Source organism: Gorilla gorilla, chromosome 11 (assembly GCF_029281585.2).
Source record: "Gorilla gorilla gorilla isolate KB3781 chromosome 11, NHGRI_mGorGor1-v2.1_pri, whole genome shotgun sequence".
NCBI classification, from domain to species: Eukaryota; Metazoa; Chordata; class Mammalia; order Primates; family Hominidae; genus Gorilla; species Gorilla gorilla.
The window spans coordinates 110,607,754-110,626,571 of record NC_073235.2 but is presented as its reverse complement, the minus strand read 5'-3'; the positions used below and the strand labels follow the sequence as shown (position 1 = coordinate 110,626,571).

Sequence of the window (18,818 nt, the reverse complement as noted above, 5' to 3'; positions counted from 1 at the left end):
TATGAGTTTAATTTACGTAGGTTAAGCAAAGTAGATTGGTGCTGCTGATATAAATGTAGTGGTTTAATGACCTAAGAGGTAAAAATGAATTTAACCATAAAAATTGTGAAGTTTTTACAAAGAAAGCACATCTATCTGCCTTTGCGACAACATATATGTATTAGTCCGTTTTCACACTGCTGATAAAGATATACCCCAAGACTGGGCAATTTACAAAAGAAAGTGTTTTATTGGACTTACAATTCCACATGGCTGGAATCATGGTGGAAGGTGAAAGGCACGTGTCACATGGCAGCAGACAAGAGAAGAACTTGTGCAGGTGAACTCCTCTTTTTAAACTATCAGATCTCGTGAGGCTTATTCACTATCACAATAACAGCACGGGAAAGACCTGCCCCCATGATTCGATTACCTCCCACTGGGTCCCTCCCACAACACGTGGGAATTCAAGATGAGGTTTGGGTGGGGACACAACCAAACCATGTCAATATATAATGGTGTTGCTAGTTGCCTAGTTTTGCCTACTTATAAGTAGTTACGGATTAAAAAAGCCCTTGCCTAGTTGTTTTATTTGTTTTGTTTTGTTTGTTTTTTCTGGTAAAAGGTATATGTGACAGTTGGGCACTTGAAATGTGACTACTGTGACTGAGGAACTTTGACTTTACTAAATTTAAGTTTGAATGGTCATAATGGCTACTATCTACTGTACTGGACAGCATCATTGTCAAGGTCTGCTCTAATTTGGCCTGGTCTTGGTAATCTAGTGTTTGAAAGCATGGGTTAGTGCTTATGTAGGATTCTTTCTGCCCAGGTAGAGATGTAAGGTTTGGAACTTGAGTTCTGTAGACAGAAAAGGTTGAACTCAAGCCTGCCATTCAGGCCATGACTTCACCTTAAGCTCTTAGACACCCTGCAGACTGGACCCATACTCTGAGGCCAATCCTGGAAGTCTTGGGGAGTTTGGAGCCTGAAACCCTAAGAATGCCAGAGCAATTCTGAAGTCCAGAGTCATCATCAAGCATTATATAATCTAAGTCTAAGAAGCACAAGTACAGTCACATTTGGATTTAAAAAAAGGGCAGAACCTCCTTCTCTGCTTCCCTGTGGCACCTTTAAACCCAACAAATCATCAGTGCCTTCAAAGTTTGTGAAAGGACTCAAGCATTTATGACTTTTAGACTGATTACGATACAGGCCCAGTCACAGAATTCCTAGTCTCTTTTGCTTACTATTTTAGGTCAGCATATCAGAGATTTGCCAGGGCAGTCTTTTCACAAATGCTCTCAAAGCATTTTCTCTGTGTGAGTAAAAGCTATTGACTTTAATTCCTCTTATCAAGTGCTTCTCCCTGCTCCGTGTAAGTTTTTATCCAAAGCGTGTAGTGATATGTATTCCTGACAATGGCACTTCTGTGTAGGTGTTGTCTGCCTTTGTGCTTGAGTACCATAGAACGGGCATAGAGGTGGGAAAGCAATTCGGCAGACTTGTGTACTGTAGAATACAATGTGCCATGTGCCAATGTTATCCTGTTTATTTTCTTCCAGGAAATCAAGGATTGGCGTGGCATTGCTTTGACAAGTACTTGCTGTTGTCTTCACAGAGGTCTCACTGAAGAATAATCTCAAAGGAACATTTGGTCTCCATATACATCTGTTAATGCCCATTAGCCACTAGCAAATGCTTTTAATTACCAGGAAAACATCAACCACTTTGGGTTTGGCCTGCTCCAGGAAGCCCAATGAAGGTTTCTTCCAGTTGTTTCCATAGCTCTATTGCTGAAGCACCCCTCTTGGTTGTGTGAATGTTCATGAAGCCATTTCTGGAACCAGCTTAGGAGGCTGAGGCCTCCTGGAGCCTGTGACATGGAAGCTTTGGAAGTGGATGATATCAGCCCGGCCTTAGAAGTTACGGAGGAGTTCTTTAGTACTTTGGATAGTAATCTAGAAAAGGCTGTGCAGCAAGCAGAGGTTTATGGGATCCAGGAAGTCCCTGAACTGGTGGGGCATGAGGTACTCAGTAACATAACAGACAATGGTGCTATGAGAAATGTCACCTCCCTGGGCAAGGGGGGCATGATTTGGGACCACTGTAAGAGCAGGCTCTTAGAAACCAAAGCTCAAAATGTCTTCCCTGCCAAAGAACAGTTTATGGTCCAGAGAGGGACAACCCCAGATAATCTTTCCTGGATGGAACAAAAGGAAGCATCAACCTTTAATTTCTTCAATATCTGTCAGCGTCGGAGGGACCGGCCTCGTTCTGTAAATGACTTACTGGATGAGACCTCAACTTTCAAGCCAGGGCATGCTCGATCACGATCAGATATTACCCAAGTGGACTGGAGGGTGGTCCTCAAAACCACGCCTCTGCAGCAGCAGCAGCAGCAGCCATTGCTTGAAGGCCCGCACGTCACCAGGCCATCTTTTCTGTTGCCCTCACCAAATAAGATAGAAGATGCTCAAGGAAATACCGGTATGTTTTTAAATTTTATTTATTTCCTTTTTTTTTTTTTCTTTTTGGGGCTGTGACTCAGATAAGCTTGTATGTTTTTATATCTGACTTCTACTGAATCATTGTTGGTTTTTCCTTTGTCTCTCTTAATCTGGCTCATGAGAATCTTATGCTCCAGCATCCACATCTGCCCTTGCTTATTTAAGCTCTCTCTTCCATTTTCTTGTGTACTTTACAGTCTTATTATCTTCCTAAGAGGTATTTAGTGAAAAGACAATTACGGTAAATTCTCCCTTTCTAATCTTGTATGTTGGAATCAGAATACTCTCATACTTAATGTATTAATAGTATTTTTCTGTGCACATTGTATGATACCGCCTGTTCTTATAGTAGATCGTACGTTGGGCTGAGCCTATGCTAGGAAGGATTTAAAGATGTGTGAAGACACAATCCCTGCCCTAAAGAACTTTTCATCTAGCTGAGGGGATCCAACACCAGCAAAGACTCAAGAAGGTACTCGGTAATGAGAGACAATAGATGGGCCATTGAAATGTGTGGGAGGGGCTTTCATTTTCCTCTGTCCATATAAGAGTGAATGGCAGTGACCGTAAGAGGACAGAAGAAGGAGAAGACACTGTGGGTTGGGCTTCTCAGGAAGGGCTTGGCTTGCAAGGGGACATGGAACTTGAGCTACATCTGGAAGGACACTAAGATGCAGACAGAGAGTCACAGGACATGACACTTGGTCAGGATTATGGTGTAAACAAAGGTGGGGAGAAGGGCGTGCAGAAGAGAGCAAGCAGACCCTGGCAAGTAGAGCAAAGGACCCCATAGCCAGCAGTGACAAGGAAATGGCTGGAGAGGGTGGTTAGGTCCTCCCTCATGGCGGAGGGTCTTGAATTTTGTTTCTCCTCATACTTTATACACATATGTGTGCACATGAATATGTACTCATGAACTTGCTCTTCTGTGAGACACAACAGACTCTCTCTCCATTTTCCCCAGAATTTCCTTTGAGATAACCTCATTTATACAGGCTATCAATTTTTATTGCTAATGACTCTCAATCACCCTACTCAGCCTTTAATGTAGATGGCTTCTACTCAATTAACTGGGAGACATTTTTGGTACTTCACTGCTATTTTAGTATTACTTCAGTTTCTATCATTGCATGGTATTCTATTGATGCATTCAACATTTTAATTATAAAAATTAGCTTATAAGTGTAACCCGAGGCAAGGATATAGTTTAATATGTCTGTTAAGCAAACGCAGTGTTCCTGAAATTCATCTTTTTCAAATCTTTTCCACTCTAATTCATGACTTGTAATTCCTTGTCTTCTCTCCTAGGCTCTCACCAGTCTTACATCTAGCCAAGGGTAGTGACCATGGGAGTAAAAAGAAAAGGACATTATATGTATTTTTTCTTCTTTTAAAATCTGTTTTTTTAGAGACAAGGTCTTGTTGTCTCCCAGGCTGGAATATGATGATGTAATTGTAGCTCATTGCAGCCTCAAACTCTTGGCTCATGGGATCCTCCCGCATCAGCCTCTCAAGTAGCTGGGACTACAGGCAGGCCCGGCTAATTTTTTCAGTTTTTTTTAGAGATGGGGTCTTGCTATGTTGCTATGGCTGGTCTTGAGTTCCTGTGCTCAAGCAGTCCTTCCATTTCAGCCACCCAAGTAGCTGGGATTACAGGCATGAGCCACCATGCCTGGCTAAGAAAAGGATATTTTAAAGCACAGGACTTGAAGACTGATTAGATATTAAGGGACATGGCTGGGCATGGTGGCTCATGCCTGTAATCCCAGCACTTTGGGAGGCTGAGGCAGGCGGATCATTTGAGGTCAGAGACCAGTCTGGACAACATGGCAAAACCCCGTCTCTACTAAAAACACAAAAATTAGCTGGGCTTGGTGGCACGTGCCTGTAGTCCCGGCTACTTGGGAGGCTGAGGCATGAAAATCGATTGAACCTGGGAGGCAGAGATTGCAGTGAGACCGTGCCACTGCATTCCAGCCTGGGCGACAGAGGGAGACTCTGTCTCAAAAAAAAAAAAAAAAAAAAAAAGATACTAAAGGACATACAAGTTGCTGTAAGCCCAGTGCCTAGCAGAATCATAGCCTTGCTTTGAGCTCATGTACAAGCAGTTGCACCTTCTGATTAGTGAATAACCTCAGTAGCTTTTTGGTTTCTTGGCATTCATTTAGGTTTTTATCACAACCTCCTTAACCATTCTAAATCCCTGGTGTAGCACGAGTCAAGAGGGTGTCCTATTTCCAATTTTATTTTTCCTATCTTGTTTTGATTGTAAATATAGGAATTCAACCTTCCTTAGGCTCTCTAAAGACCTGAACTACTCCTTTGAGTGCTCAACAGACCATGATAATTATTTTTTAATTCTCATGTTTTAAAAAAGTTTGATATTAAATTATGTTGAAATATGAGAACTGAGTGGTATTTTGAAAAGTCAGCTGCAACAAATGGTATTTGCAAGTATCGATATAATATATTCTGACCACCATTTATTTATTTATTTTTAAATTTTTTTCCAACAGGGTCTCACTTAGTTGCCCAGGTTGGAGTGCAGTGGTGTAAATCATAGCTCACTGCAGCCTCAGTCTCCCAGGCTCATGCGATCCTTTCACCTCACCCTTCCAAATAGCTGGGACTACAGGTGTGTACCGCCATGCCTGGCTAATTTTTTATTGTTATTATTTTTAGTAGAGACGAGGTCTTGCTATGTTGCCCAGGCTGGTCTCAAACTCCTGGGCTCAAGCAATCCTCCCACCTAGGCCTCCCAAACTGTTGGGGTTACAGGCGTGAGCCACTGCTCCCAGCCACTGCCACCTTTTAGTCATCCAGGAGATAGCGAATGTGAATAAATGGCATGCCAAGTTTTTGACACCTTTTCTGTCTGGCATTCTCTGGAGAGCAGGCAAGATAAATCATATTCCTATTGCCCATCAGTTGAAGGGCAGGGGCAAGCAGTGGCCACCCATTCTCAGGCTGGAGTTGTAGATTGCATGGCTGATCACCTATTCTGAGGCCGGTATTCTCATAAGCATTCGTGGAGGGGTGTGCCAATATCCAGGTGCCAACTAGTCAAAATCAGCCAAGATCTCTGAGTAAATTTACTTTAAAACCTTTGAAGTTAGTAATCCAAACTGAAGAAAGACTCGTTGTTTCTCCTGAGGAATATGCCAAAAGCAGAGGGAGGCAGTGTAGTACCTTGGCTAGAGCTGGAGATGAGGACCCAGGAGATTTGGGGTCAGGCAAGACCTCTTCCTTGAGCTGCAGACTCGCATCTCCAACTGCCTGGTGAGCATTTTTGTTGGAATGTACCAAAGGCACCTCAAATTCAAAGTGTCTCAAATGACCCATAATCCTCCCTTCTCCCATTCCTGCTGTTCTAAGTTAACAAGGGTTAATGAGAGGCTGGGGGCTCCTCACAAGAAATAAAATTTCCTCAGTGGGTTTCTTTCGATGAGGTCAACAGGTTTTGTGTCTAGTCCTGTCATTCTCTTACTTGCTGGTGTTATTACTTCATGGTTATGTTTTCTCCAGTTAATGTTCATTTTTTTACCTGGCTCTTTTTCTGAACTCACCTTGAATAGCTTAAAGCCTTATTGGAAGTGCTTCTTCGCTCGTCTGCTCCTTCCTCCTACCCTCCTCCATCCCTTTCCTTCCTCCTGTAACAAGTCCAAGGGTCTTCATCAGGTAGGGCCTCTGCATCTTCTGTCTCAATTGGTGATGAATAACTAGGCTCTTGAGCCTTTCTGAGGATAAATGCTGCTTTGGGTACATAAAGCAAACTGGGCTCCGGTATAATGAGGGCTGTGGGTAGCTAGGGTGTAGCAGCTATTTTGCTAATAGGGAAGCCTGGTCTGAAGGAGGCCTTCTGGTCAAACAAAGTAGCATATTTGTTAGAAACGCTGACTCTAAACCTAGACTGCCAGGGTTTCCAACTTTGCTCTAGTACTTACTAGTTGTGTAATATAAGGCAGGTTTCTTAATCACTCTGTACCCCCATTGTAATTTTTTTTTTTTTTTTGGACATAAAGTATCAAGTAATGGTAGTACTGACCTCAATTTCTTGTGAGCATTAAATGGGTTAAAACATCTAAAGTGCTTCTTAGAACCATGTTCAGTACACTTGAACACTTAATGAAAGTTTTAAACATTTAATGATATAATTGTTATTATTATGAATTGAATTTGAAACCCATCAGTGAGAATCAAAGTGACACTAACAAGCATTTCAAGTTTTTTTTTTGTTATAAAATGGGCCTCATAATAAATATTTCTTGAAATGAATTGGCCTTCCTGTGGTACACTTTCTCATAGTTATTAACTGGTTTGTTAATGGGAAATAGACCATTCTTTCCCTCTCTCATACTGATTTGTGATCAGCTATTTAATTGCCATTCACACCAGAGTCTATAGTCACTGATGGAAGCGATTGTTTCATACCCATTTGTTTTTCTTTTCTTTTTAAGTTACTTTTCACCTGAGAATTTTACCCATTGTTTTATCTTCAGTATCTAACTTAGTGCTTTGAACATGTGCTCAAAAATATGTGCTCAAACATTTTTAAAATGTAAAATGAATGAATTCTGGCAAGAACTAAGCTGATAAATTAAAGATATTAACTTCTTTAGCTGGTTTGTGTCTTTCTAGAAAAAATGACTCCACCCTCTTTTCTGACATCCTCCCTTTCTCCACCTTCACATCACCATTTAGCATTTGCACATCCTCTCTGTGAAGCTCTGTAGCAGCAGTAAATACTGAAAAATGAACATAGGCTTTTGTCTCAAAAGCTGCCCTGATAAGATAAAATCAAACACTTTTGATTTTCTCTCCCTGCCTGTGTTCACTTTCCCCTCCCTGACTGTGTGTGGCTTATAAAGTGCCCCTAACGTTGGAAGAATGTTACTCTGGTCTTGGAGAGCTATTTAGATACCATTTCAGACTCCTGAGTTGCATAGGCACAATTAAGATTTCCCTTCTTACAGGAATCTGACTGTTTGATGAGCACAAAGCCTGGTGAGATCACTGTGGTTTGCCCTTTAGTCTGTCCGAAGTTGGCAATCATTTGAGATAATTTTACAACGTTTTCAACTTTTCTCTGTTCCTTAATTGTGTTTCTTTATAGAAGATTATTGCTTTGGATTTGGAGGCCACTGCTTTCCTAGAATGGGGAAGGGATATATGAGAGAAGAATACATGAACCAGATTAACAGTTTGTTTATTACTATCAAAGCCAACATCTGAGCACCTAGTGTGTTTATTCTCAGGGTGAGTGAGAGAGCCCAGGTGGAAAGAGAGGGAAAAATAATAATAATAATGGCAGTGGCAGCTAACACTTTGTGCACTGATAATTTTAAGTGCTTTATAGGTAGCAGCTTATCCTGTGACATGGGTTTTTCACTGGTCCCGTTTTAAGGATGATGAAACTGAGGCACAGGGAGCATAAGTAACTTGTTCAAATTCCCACAGTGAGGGAGGAGTGGAGCCTCAATTTGAATCTAGGCAGTCTTCCTCCGAGTCCAGGCTCTTAACCACTAAGCTGGGGCTGTGCCCTTACTTTGGAAGCTAGTGGTCCTCAGTCTCCTCAGCCCTCCACTTTGAAAGCCTCATTGGCAGTAAATCTCTATGGGGGTAGTTGGTGGGGATCAGTACGATAATGTTCACTGAACTAAAATTAACCAATATAGGTATAGTTGAAATTATTTAACACAGAAAGATTTATGTGTGCCTTGTAACTCTATCACGGGTTCAGAAAAACTGAGGCATGCCAAAGCAATCCAGCTAAGCAAGGATTGTTTCCTGCATTTAACTTATTCACTGAAATACTCGGACACAGAGCCGGTCACAGTTTCTTAGGAGACCAATGAATCTGCAAAAGGAAGACGGTCACTTTGCCTTTCATACTCTTTAATGTTAGCATGCCAACAGCTGAAGTGAACCGACCCTGATGGGTTTGTAAGCATGGAAGGGCGAGCTTTGGGGTTTTTCCCCATTAAAAAAAATTATTATACTTTAAGTTCTGTGATACATGTGCAGAACGTGCCAGTTTGTTACATAGGTATACACGTGTTTGGCCCATTTTTTAACTGTCTTACTTGGGAGATTGCCTTGCCTCACGCAGAGGCAGACCTAGCTCTGACTTCTTAAGAAGAAATGTCGGCTGTGCTAGTGGATGAAGGTTGCCACCAGTTGATGGGATGTGGCTTTTTTCCTATCTAAATAGTTAACACCATTTCCATCATCTGAGAATTGAATAGTTTTGTCTCAGGGTTAAATCATGAAGTGATGATGGGAAGAAATAGATCTAAGGCAAAGTGACAGCAGAGGCAGTTATCTCTGAAGAACCTCAAGGTAGGTGTTGGACACCAAAGCTTTCTCAGGATCAGTGCCTCTCCTTACTGCCATCCCAGCATCTGCTATGCACTTGGTAGCTATAGCAGGGTGTGACTGGGAACTAGCCCTGAGAGTGGGCCCTGATCCTACTACCAGAATGGCTGATTTCTTACAAGTCAACTCCAGAAAATGAAAAAAAAAAAGAATGGCTGATTTCTAGTCTTAGCACTACTCTTAGTTGTATAAAGACATGCTCTTCACTACTGTCTGTAGTAAACCCTTTTCCCTCTGCATCACTGTCATCTGTTCTCGTTCACTGAGTAATGACACAATCATAAGCACCAAGGACTTTCCCGTAGGATAAAGAAGACAAGGTCTTAACATCTCAGAATTACAATCTAAACATAAATGTGTCATAAGGTAAGAACATAAAAAGTCATGTGAACATGTGAACATATATATGAAATACAGGTTATACACACACACACTTATAACAAAGTATAGATACATAGGCTATATGGAAAGAATCCTCAACTAGGACCCGAAAGGTTATCCAAATTCTACTCCTGATTGACCATGTAAGTTTGGAAAAACCACTTTATTGTCTATTGCATTTGGTTTACGAACCTACTGAGGCAGGTTAAATTATCTCTATTGTCCTTCCCAACTCCAAAATTATATCATTCTAGGATGTATTTGAATTGACCCTGACTCATGGTTGTGTGGAAGCTAATTACTGTAGTCAGATAATAAAAAATTGTGATGAAAACGTAGGTATGGTTGAAATTATTTAACACAGAAAGATTTGTGTGTCTTGTAACTCTACTTCTGGGTGAACCGCTGTTGCAATTTTTAAAATAAAAATTTTTTAAAGAAATCCTTTGCATTAGCTACAGAGCTCTGAAACTCAACAAACTGCCAGAATCTAACTTACTTTTCCATTCCTGACTGTGTTCACATTTTCATCTGCTTGGCAAGGGCAGTGGTCAACTGGGCTTTTGTTTCCGTCGGTTTCACTCTCTGGTGACCTGGTACCATTCCTATGCCTGTATTTTCTTGTTCTAAGTACTTCAGGAGAAGGTCTCAAGCAGAGATTTTCTTTAGCGCTAGAAAAACCATGGCAGTATAGTTTCTTTATCCCAGGTTTTGTGTTACTCTGTTTCGGTTCCCTTTTTCCCCATCTTTTACTTTTTTAAAAAAAAAGCCAAATTTGGGACTTATACTAAAATGACTGCTTTTTCAATTATGATGTTTCTCAAAAGCCTTGGAGCCAGTAGAGGTGGGAATATTCCTGCAGGCTAAGAACAAGTGAGGTCACCAGGACATGGTCTCTTGCTGAATTTATGATTCACCCTTCAGCAAGATTAGTCAGTACAAAGAAGTTGCTAAAATAGGTCACAGAAAATTGATTTTATATGGTCGTATAGTTTCCATTGGTTACATTATTGAATGTTGGCCTGTGGCAGCTATTTGGAAACCCAATATGCCTCATTGACAGCCCACATTCTGATTCATAACACTTCTGTATGGGAACCTTTAAATCAAAATGTCTGATATTTTTTCCTGGTTGTCCTATTAATTTTTTTTTCTTTTTGGCTAAGGAAAACTATGGTTACTAATTTTATAAACTGCTAAAGTTTTCTTTCTAAAACACAAATCTTTTCATGTCACTTTGTTCTCAAAAGTGAACCATAGTTCCCCATTTCTTACAAAATCAAGTGTAAACTTTATAAAGCATCCAGGTATCTTCCCAACCTTATCACCCACACCTTCTTCCTTTTGAACCTTTTTGCCATTTTTGAAAGTGCCATATGCTTTCAAGCTCCTGGGCCTTTGCTGTCTCTTCATCCCAGAATACTTTCCCTGCCCTTTTCACTTTCCAAAAATCCTCCATTATTTTTCAAGGGCCAATTCAAATCCCACATCCTCCCTGGGACCTTTCCAGATTTTTCTCAATTAAAATTCTTTTTTTTTTTTTTTTCCCCTTTCACTTTATGTTCCCATGGCACATTTTACTCTGCTGTGCATGATAGATAATTGCTTGTCCATCCATCTCCCACACCAGATTGGAAGTCCTTTGAAGATACCAACTGTATTGTAGAAAACTGTACTGTACCAAGCATGAACACATGGAAGGTTGAATTCTGTGTATTGGTGCTTAAAAATCAGGACAGAATAGTGATGTTTTGTTTTTTATTCAGAATGGAAGGGGCTACTCTTTCCTTTCTTCTTAGTTACAGCTTGATTCAAGTTGAATGAAGTTTGTTATTAGTAATACTGTCAGTAAGAGCTATCACTTAATGAGCGATAATTTTATGCCCAGCTCTGTGCTAAGAAGTGTTCATTCATTATCTTAGTTAATACTCACAACAGTTTAACCTAATAGATGATATTATCCTGATTCTACAAATGAGGAAACTGAGGCTTAGAGAAGATGACCTCATCCAAGCCTATGCAGCTAGTATGTGGCAGGGCTAGGATTCTAAGCCAAGCCTAACTTCAAGACTGCACATAACCACTGTGTTAAACCGCTTCTCCAGCCTGAGGAAGGCTAGGACTCATTCCCTCCACCACAAATAAAACACAGTGTGATCTAGATTTAAAGTCTGGAGGTTGGAGTTCCACTCTCAACTTGCCCACTTTGTGGTATAACCTTGGCCAAGTCATTTTGCTTCCTGGAACCTCTTTCCAAATGTGTTCAGTCAGTTAGAATGCTTTCAGAAGCAAGTAACAAAATACTCAACCAAAAGTGGCACAAATAGTAAGGCCAAAATATCACTGTAATTTTTCTTTTATCTGACAGATAACTATTGAGCACTTAGTGAATGTCGAGGACTTATGCAATAAACACTTCACAGGATACCCAGGGGTAGGTGGTCTTGGGGTCATCCAGGACCTACAGGCTTTCCATCTTTTTGCTTTGTTTTCCTTGGTATATTGGTGATTTCTCTTCTCTCCCATCATTGGTACAAAGTAGCTACAGCAGCCCCAAGGATCATTTTTAAAAACATTTTCCTAACTTCCCAAATGTGTTAGGATCATTTTCTTAAATACCAACAGTAAAAACCAGGAAGAGAGAGAGCAGGGCATCTCTTCTGGGTCTTTTTTCCAGAGGCTCCCAATAGCACCCGCTCCTTGGCGAGAACTGGGTCACATGTCCACCCCTAAGGCAATCTCTGGCAAAGGAAAATAGGATTACTGTGATTGGATTAAACAAATTATTATTCTTTTTACAGCGCAAGGGAGAGGCCATCTTTCCTGAGCATATTGCCCCCATACCTGAACAAAATTAGGGTTCTGTTAATGAAGGCAGCTGATAGGTTTTGCCTTACATGTGGATGTGCTAGTGGGATTTCTAGGATCTCTTCCAGCTCTAAGTCTCTATAATTCTGTAGGCTGCATCAAGAAATTGTAATGGAATGCCATTTATGCCTAAAATCCAGCAGCCTAAGTATGGGAGGGTCTTTTATATTTAATTCCTATAAATTAGATATATAGAGCCAAAAGCTCACCATGGCAAAGAATAAGCATGGTTTGAAAGGTGATGTTTGGAATTGTTTCCTGGGTCCAAAACCTCAACAGAGGCTAAGGCTTGCCCTCATCACAGAAGACAGAAAAACTCTGCTTTTAAAAAGTTGGATCTGTGATCTCCTAGTCAGGTTCACACTTGAGAAAAATTGGCCAGGAATGTATTGACTTATGCTCTATCACTGTTGCCCATAGCAAAGAACTGGATGGAAGAGATCCCTATACTGGTATATCTAGTTAATGTTAATATGTAGCCAGATATGTTACAGGTCTGTTTCCACTAGAGCTGACATAGGTAATCTTTTTCCTAGGTTTATGAAGGGAAAATGAATGGAATATCCTCTTTTTACCCAAAAAGAAAGTCTCCAAAGTAGCCATAGAAAAGACTAGTTCATTTCTACCAGAACAAATTTGTTAATAAAAATATCTGTGGAATACCATCTGTGTACTCCACTGGCCAACACTGTACGAGGGCCTGTGGAGCATATTAAATATGTGCAAGACACAGTCCAGCTTTGATTCCTGTAGTATCACTGTCTTCATGTTCTTTGCTATGGACATGTGTGGCAGTGTCATGATTAGTGTGCCCTAATGTGCCTGTAATGAGGAGAACAAAGACCTAAAATTAGTTCATTTTTTCCGTTTGTTTCTGGCTTAAACATAGTCGAGTACTATAATATGAAACAAATTGACTTGGAAAACTGTATTTTATTAACCAGGAATGCAAAGAAAAGAGTGATGATTGTGATTCAGAATGCCAGAGGAGTCTTCATTGAGGAAAGGCTATTTCAGCTGAGCTTTGAGGATTGAGCACAAAGTCAAGGTGGAAAGAACACAGCGTATGTATGAGATGGTCAGGAGGCTAACCTAGAACAGGGGTACATTTTGGAGTAGTGAGCTGAGACTTTGGAGGACCTTCAAAGCCATATGAATAGACTTACTGTGATATATTTGGCAAGAAGCAACCACACGTCTTGAGACTCAAGATTAAAAGGGTATTTAATAAGAAATATGGAAGTTGGTGGGGTGAAAGTGGTGATAGGGTAGCAGGGACCCTCCTTTTCAGTGGCTTTATGTGTCCATGTAAAGGGACGTCAGCTGGAATAGCACTCTTGGCCTCCGTCCATCCCTTTGCACACTCCACCCATGAGAAGGAGGAGTGACTTATTGGCAAGTTTAGGAGAGGAACCAGGTAATTCAGCTGCTGTCCTAAGAGCACTAATTCTGGTCCGCTCCCCCAGATCTGCTCCTCCATGCCATCAGCCCTTCATGGGCAGTTTCCCAGGAGGGGAGGCCTCTGGCTATCCAGTGATGCTTGTGACTCAGAGGTAAGTCTCTGAAATCCTGGGGTTCAATTTGCTGCTACGCAACTAAGTTGCATCCTAAACTGTCTGATGTTTTGATCCCCATGTATCTGACCACCCTCTGTCTATCTCAATTGGTTCAGAAGTTGGGTGAGGAAAAGGAAGGCTCTTCAGTGGGTCTCCTCAGGCCCCAACAGTGCATGGAATGATTGGTAGGTGGAAAGAACTAAGGGATGGAAACCAATCAGAAGGTCTGCCAGGTGTCATGATGTGTGATGAGGACTCAGATTAGTGTTGAGGACTCAGATTAGTGTGATAGTGGCAATAAAGAGAAAGTGGGACTTGTGAAAAGGAAAAGAAAGGCTGTAATTGGGGATAGATGGAGGATAATGGATGAAGGAAAGGGAAAATCTAAGTGAAGGCCCACCATCTGGAATGCTCTTTACCCCTTCCTGCCGTCTCTGAATATCAATTCTATCCTGTCTTCAAAGTCTACCTCAGATACCATCTCCTTCTCAAGACTTTTAAGAACTTCCCAGGCAAAAGCCCTCTCTTTCTTCTTTTGCATGTTAGAAGGCTCTGAGTACTTTATGCTGCATATTGCAGATACTTTGGGGCCCATCTTTTCTCCACTATGGGCTATAAACTCTGTTGACACGATCTGTGTCTGATTGGTTTGGTATCTCCACAGATTGTAGCAAAGTCCTTTGCTGATACAGTCAACAATATTTATGGAGCTAGCCTCTGGTATTCAGGAAGGAGAGAGATATCAAGGTTCCTGTTCTCAGGAGGAGAGAGTTCTTTGAAGGAAATAAAGCAAGAGGTGTGATGGAGAACGATTGAGGGGCTCTTTAACCTGAGTGTTTAAGGGATGGCTTCACTGAGGACAGCACTTTTGAGGTGAAAAATTGAGAGAGGCAAATAAGGTATTGGAGCTGGGGAGAGAAGCCCCAGACAGAGAACATGCAACTCAGAGGCCTCGGAGCTAGAATGTGCTTGGCTTGTTCAAGGAACGTAAGAGAGGATTGTGGCTGGAGTGAGAGAAGGGTTATAAGATGATATGAGATGAGGCCAGAGCAATAGCCAGAGGCCAGGTCATGTGGACCAGGAAGAAGAGGCGTTGTAAGCACATGGAATCTGAAGGAAGAAGACGGGTTCAGCCATAAGGGGGGTAGGTCAAGCAAATAATTTTTTAATAGACACAGTAAACCTTAGGATATTGGAAGATGAAGAAAAGGAGGTTAGTAGAGAGAGAATTGCAACATATTATAGAGGAATGGATTCTAGAGAAGTAGGAAGGAATTTGTTAACAGAGTAGAGGTGGAAGGGTCTGCTATAGCAAAGAAGCAAAATGTTTCTTCTTTTGATACTAAAAGGCTGAAACAGAAAACATCTGTTGAACACTTACATAGTGTCAGGCATTGTCCTAAGAGCTACTTATTTCCTCCTCACAACAGTACAGTGAGGTACATACTACTATGATAGCCCCACTTTAAAGATGAGGAAACTGAGACTCAGGTTAAATAATTTGTCAGCGGTCACGTAGGCAGTAAGGGCAGAATTGGGAGTTGAACCTAGGCTGGTTGCTCCAGCAACTGTGGCCTTAACCACTGGGCTCTGTGGTACTTCTACAGGACATGGGTTAGTATGATGTTGAAGTGAAGCCAAGCATCTTATATATACAAGAGCTCCCTACAGTGCACAGAGAAAGAGACCGTGGAATTAGGTGTTTGAGGAAAGTGAAGATGGTATGGAAATACTGTTCTGGGGATTGTGTTTCGGACCCACTGAAATGAATAAAAGAATAGATTATCAGGATTAAGGATATGATAGAAGGTGAGCAATATGAATGTGTATTTGCTGGGGTTAGCATTTCTATCTCTTGCTCAAGAAAGCTAGACTTAAATAGAGAATATAGATGATGGTGTGATCCAGAATTGGTGATTAAATCAGAGAAGTAAGAGAAAATGAGTTTTAACTGCTGACCACAGGATCTTGAGAAGCTAGGAGTCCAGTGAAAGAGGGAAGAAGTTGTAAGGGGTAAGGTGGAAGAGTTTTGTGATTGAAGGCCCTCATGAAGATGGAGTGGAAGGCAGGTGAGGTGGACTGAGAAAAATGCCTGTGTAAAGAATGAAGGAGGACCAGGTTGGAATTGATAAGAACTTTATTATGAAGAGTTCTAAAAGGTCTAGGATATTACTGTTGTGGAAGACAGAATTTGTCTCTAGAGTCAAAGAGGGTAAGGAACTGTGTTGTCAGGATGCTAAAACCAGAGGGCAAATGCATAACTCATATTATTACCTACCACAGCAACACCCCAGTCTTCTTTCCCGCTGAGTCCGCATGTGTCTCAGCATCTTTCTCAGTGCAGAGTTCCAGGAAGTCAATAGCAGTCAATGAAAATTGATTTTTGTCTTTGCTTTAGACAGTGCCACAAGGGGTTGTTACTCGAGACCAAGAGTGGGTGGAGCTGACAGTGCGGCAGTGTGTAACAGGTGAAGTTTAGTAGTCCCCCTGGAATTAGAGTCCGTGGCTAGAGTGGAATCTTGAAACCTAGAGGTTGTAACTAACCTTGGAGAGGAGCGCAGCCTTAGAGGAGGGAGTAGGGCTGGTAGGTGGTTGAACGGTTCTCAGGAAGTCTAACCACATTCTCTCATGCTCTAAGCTGTCAGTGCAGTGCTGGCAGCACCTGGGCCAGAGCCATTAGGTGAGGTTGAACCAAGTAGCATGCTGTCTGGAAAGCTGGAAATGGGGCCTAAAAGGCAAGAGAAAGTAGCAGTTGAATACAGATTATTGGTATTGGCCATAAGTGAAGACAAGCCAAATCAAAGGAATATCTTTGTTCTGAAGTGATACTTCTTTTCTTTTATCTTGAGCTAATCAATTATATTGATGGAGGGCAAATGTAGTGGCTCACACCTGTAATTCCAGCACTTTGGAAGGCCAAGGCAATAGGATTGCTTGAGCCCAGGAGTTTGAGACCAGTCTGGGCAACATAGCGAGGCCCTGTCTCTACAAAAAAAAAAAAAAAAAAAATTAGCTGGGCATGGTTGGCACACGCCTGTAGTCCCAGCTACTCAGGAGGCTGAGGTGGAAGGATCCCTTGAGCCTGGGAGGTTGATGCTTGCCGTGAGCCATGATCATGCCACTGCACTTCAGCTTGGTCAACAGAGCAAGACCCTGTCTGAAAAAAAAAACAAAAAATTTTGTAATGATGGAGAAGTCTATATTCAAGTAATTTACCACAATCAAATTGTAAGGACCTTAAGAACTTCTGTACCTTCATGTCTGCAACAAAGCTTAGTGCCCTGCTTTGCACGTAGTTGGTGCTCCATAAATGTGGGTCAAATTGCTTTGCTTCCTTGTCTTTGAGCCTATATAACAGTTGTAAACCCTGTTTCCTGACTTCCAGATAATATCATTTATCCTTTCAGCTTACTATAGCCTGGATAGCCTGTAGAGAAACTGAAAAGAAAGATGATCCAGTGAAAGAAGTGTCATAGATCTGCTAAACTTTGACAGAGAAGCAGTCCGGGTGAGCCTGTCTAGGACAGAATGTTATAATACTGCAGTCTTATGAGTACTCCATCCACTTTCTGCTCTGGCTTCTTTTCACATTTATTAATCTTATTATAATAAGTGTTTCATTTAAATTTTCCTAGATAATTTTGATATGGAATATTGGCACCACATGGCTTTTGAGTTCTTTGAAAACATTAAAATGTTGCACTTTGTCGTTCATTCCAACTATTGCCTGATCTTCAGAATCCTATTCCTGTGGGTTCATTCATTATTCTGACTCAGGCAGCCCAGACTGAAAGGTAAAGTAGATTACCTAAACATTTCATTTATTGTGATCTGGAACATGGTTTTTTGTTTTTTTTTTTTGAGACGGAGTCTCGCTCTGTTGCCCAGGCTGGAGTGCAGTGGCCCAATCTCGGCTCACTGCAAGCTCCGCCTCCCAGGTTCACACCATTCTCCTGCCTCAGCTTCCCGAGTAGCTGGGACTACAGGTGCCCGCCACCACACCTGGCTAATTTTTTTGGTATTTTTAGTAGAGACGGGGTTTCACTGTGTTAGCCAGGATGGTCTCGATCTCCTGACCTTGTGATCCGCCCACCTCGGCCTCCCAAAGTGGTGGGATTACAGGCATGAGCCACCACACCTGGCCAGAACATGGTATTTTTTAAAAAGGCAAAATTTTATAAAGTAACCAAAATGAAAGCACATTAATAGTCAATAATTATATATGCTAACATACGTGAACATACCTAATTACTTTATCTGAATATATTTATTAAAATGTCTAAAGGGTTCATAGCAAACAGTATACAGTCTGGGCAGGAGAATTTTGTGGGTGCTAGGGTGCAGAAGTGGAAATTTTTTTCCTTTTACATTTCTTACTGATTTGGGGAATAATTTTTATTATAAAATTTAATAAATATTTGATGAGCATGAAATAGTATTTGAAATATAAGGCAAAAATGACTCTGAGTCGTCATAAGGGTATAGACATAGAGCCATGAGGGTTCAGAGGAGGACAGTTGTTTTCAACTAGAAGGGATGAAGAAAGCCTTCAGGAATGGATGAGATTTTATCCTAGCCCTCAAGTATGAGGAGAACTTGGACAAGCAGAGACGAAGGAAGATCTAGGTGGGGGACTGTGGAGAAAAATGCGTGAAGGTCAGGAGGGGGTGAGCCATGGACATGGTGATTTGGTCAGCTGATGGAAAGATGGTGGAGTTAAGAGTGGCAGCACTGTGTGAGGGGTTCCTGAGGAAATTTATGATGGAGGGGTCAGGCTAATGTACTCTGAACCCCCTAATTATCTTAACATCCATAGAAGTGGGACAACCACCTGTGACATATTCTTACAAAAAACAAAACAGAAACAAAACCAAAAAGCCACCAAGAACCAAAACACAAAAAACCTCACTGAACCTTGAGGTCCAAGTAGCAGTTGACAGAAAACATGGGAAACAGGAACATTGAAGTAATTCTGTGAAGATACACTCAGCCAAATCCAGAATGTGGGAAATTCTACAGGATAAATGAACCAGCTTCTTCAAGAAATACATGGCATGAAAAAAAGGAGGAAGAGAGAACTGTTACAGATTTAAAAAGACTTAAAAGACATGTGAACAAAATCAACATATGAACTCATTCAAACAAACCA

General features: G+C 41.3%; 1 protein-coding gene across 2 annotated transcripts in view; it reads left to right on the top strand.

Annotated features, from left to right (window-relative positions):
• Positions 1-18,818, top strand: part of PLEKHM3 (pleckstrin homology domain containing M3) — a 203,710-nt gene that overhangs the window by 22,271 nt on the left and 162,621 nt on the right. For both annotated transcript variants that reach the window (XM_004033125.5, XM_055379506.2), the window contains one exon: positions 1,545-2,469. In XM_004033125.5, coding sequence (XP_004033173.2) covers positions 1,863-2,469 — 607 coding nt within the window. In that variant the 5' untranslated portion in view covers positions 1,545-1,862. The remainder of the gene's footprint in view (positions 1-1,544; positions 2,470-18,818) is intronic.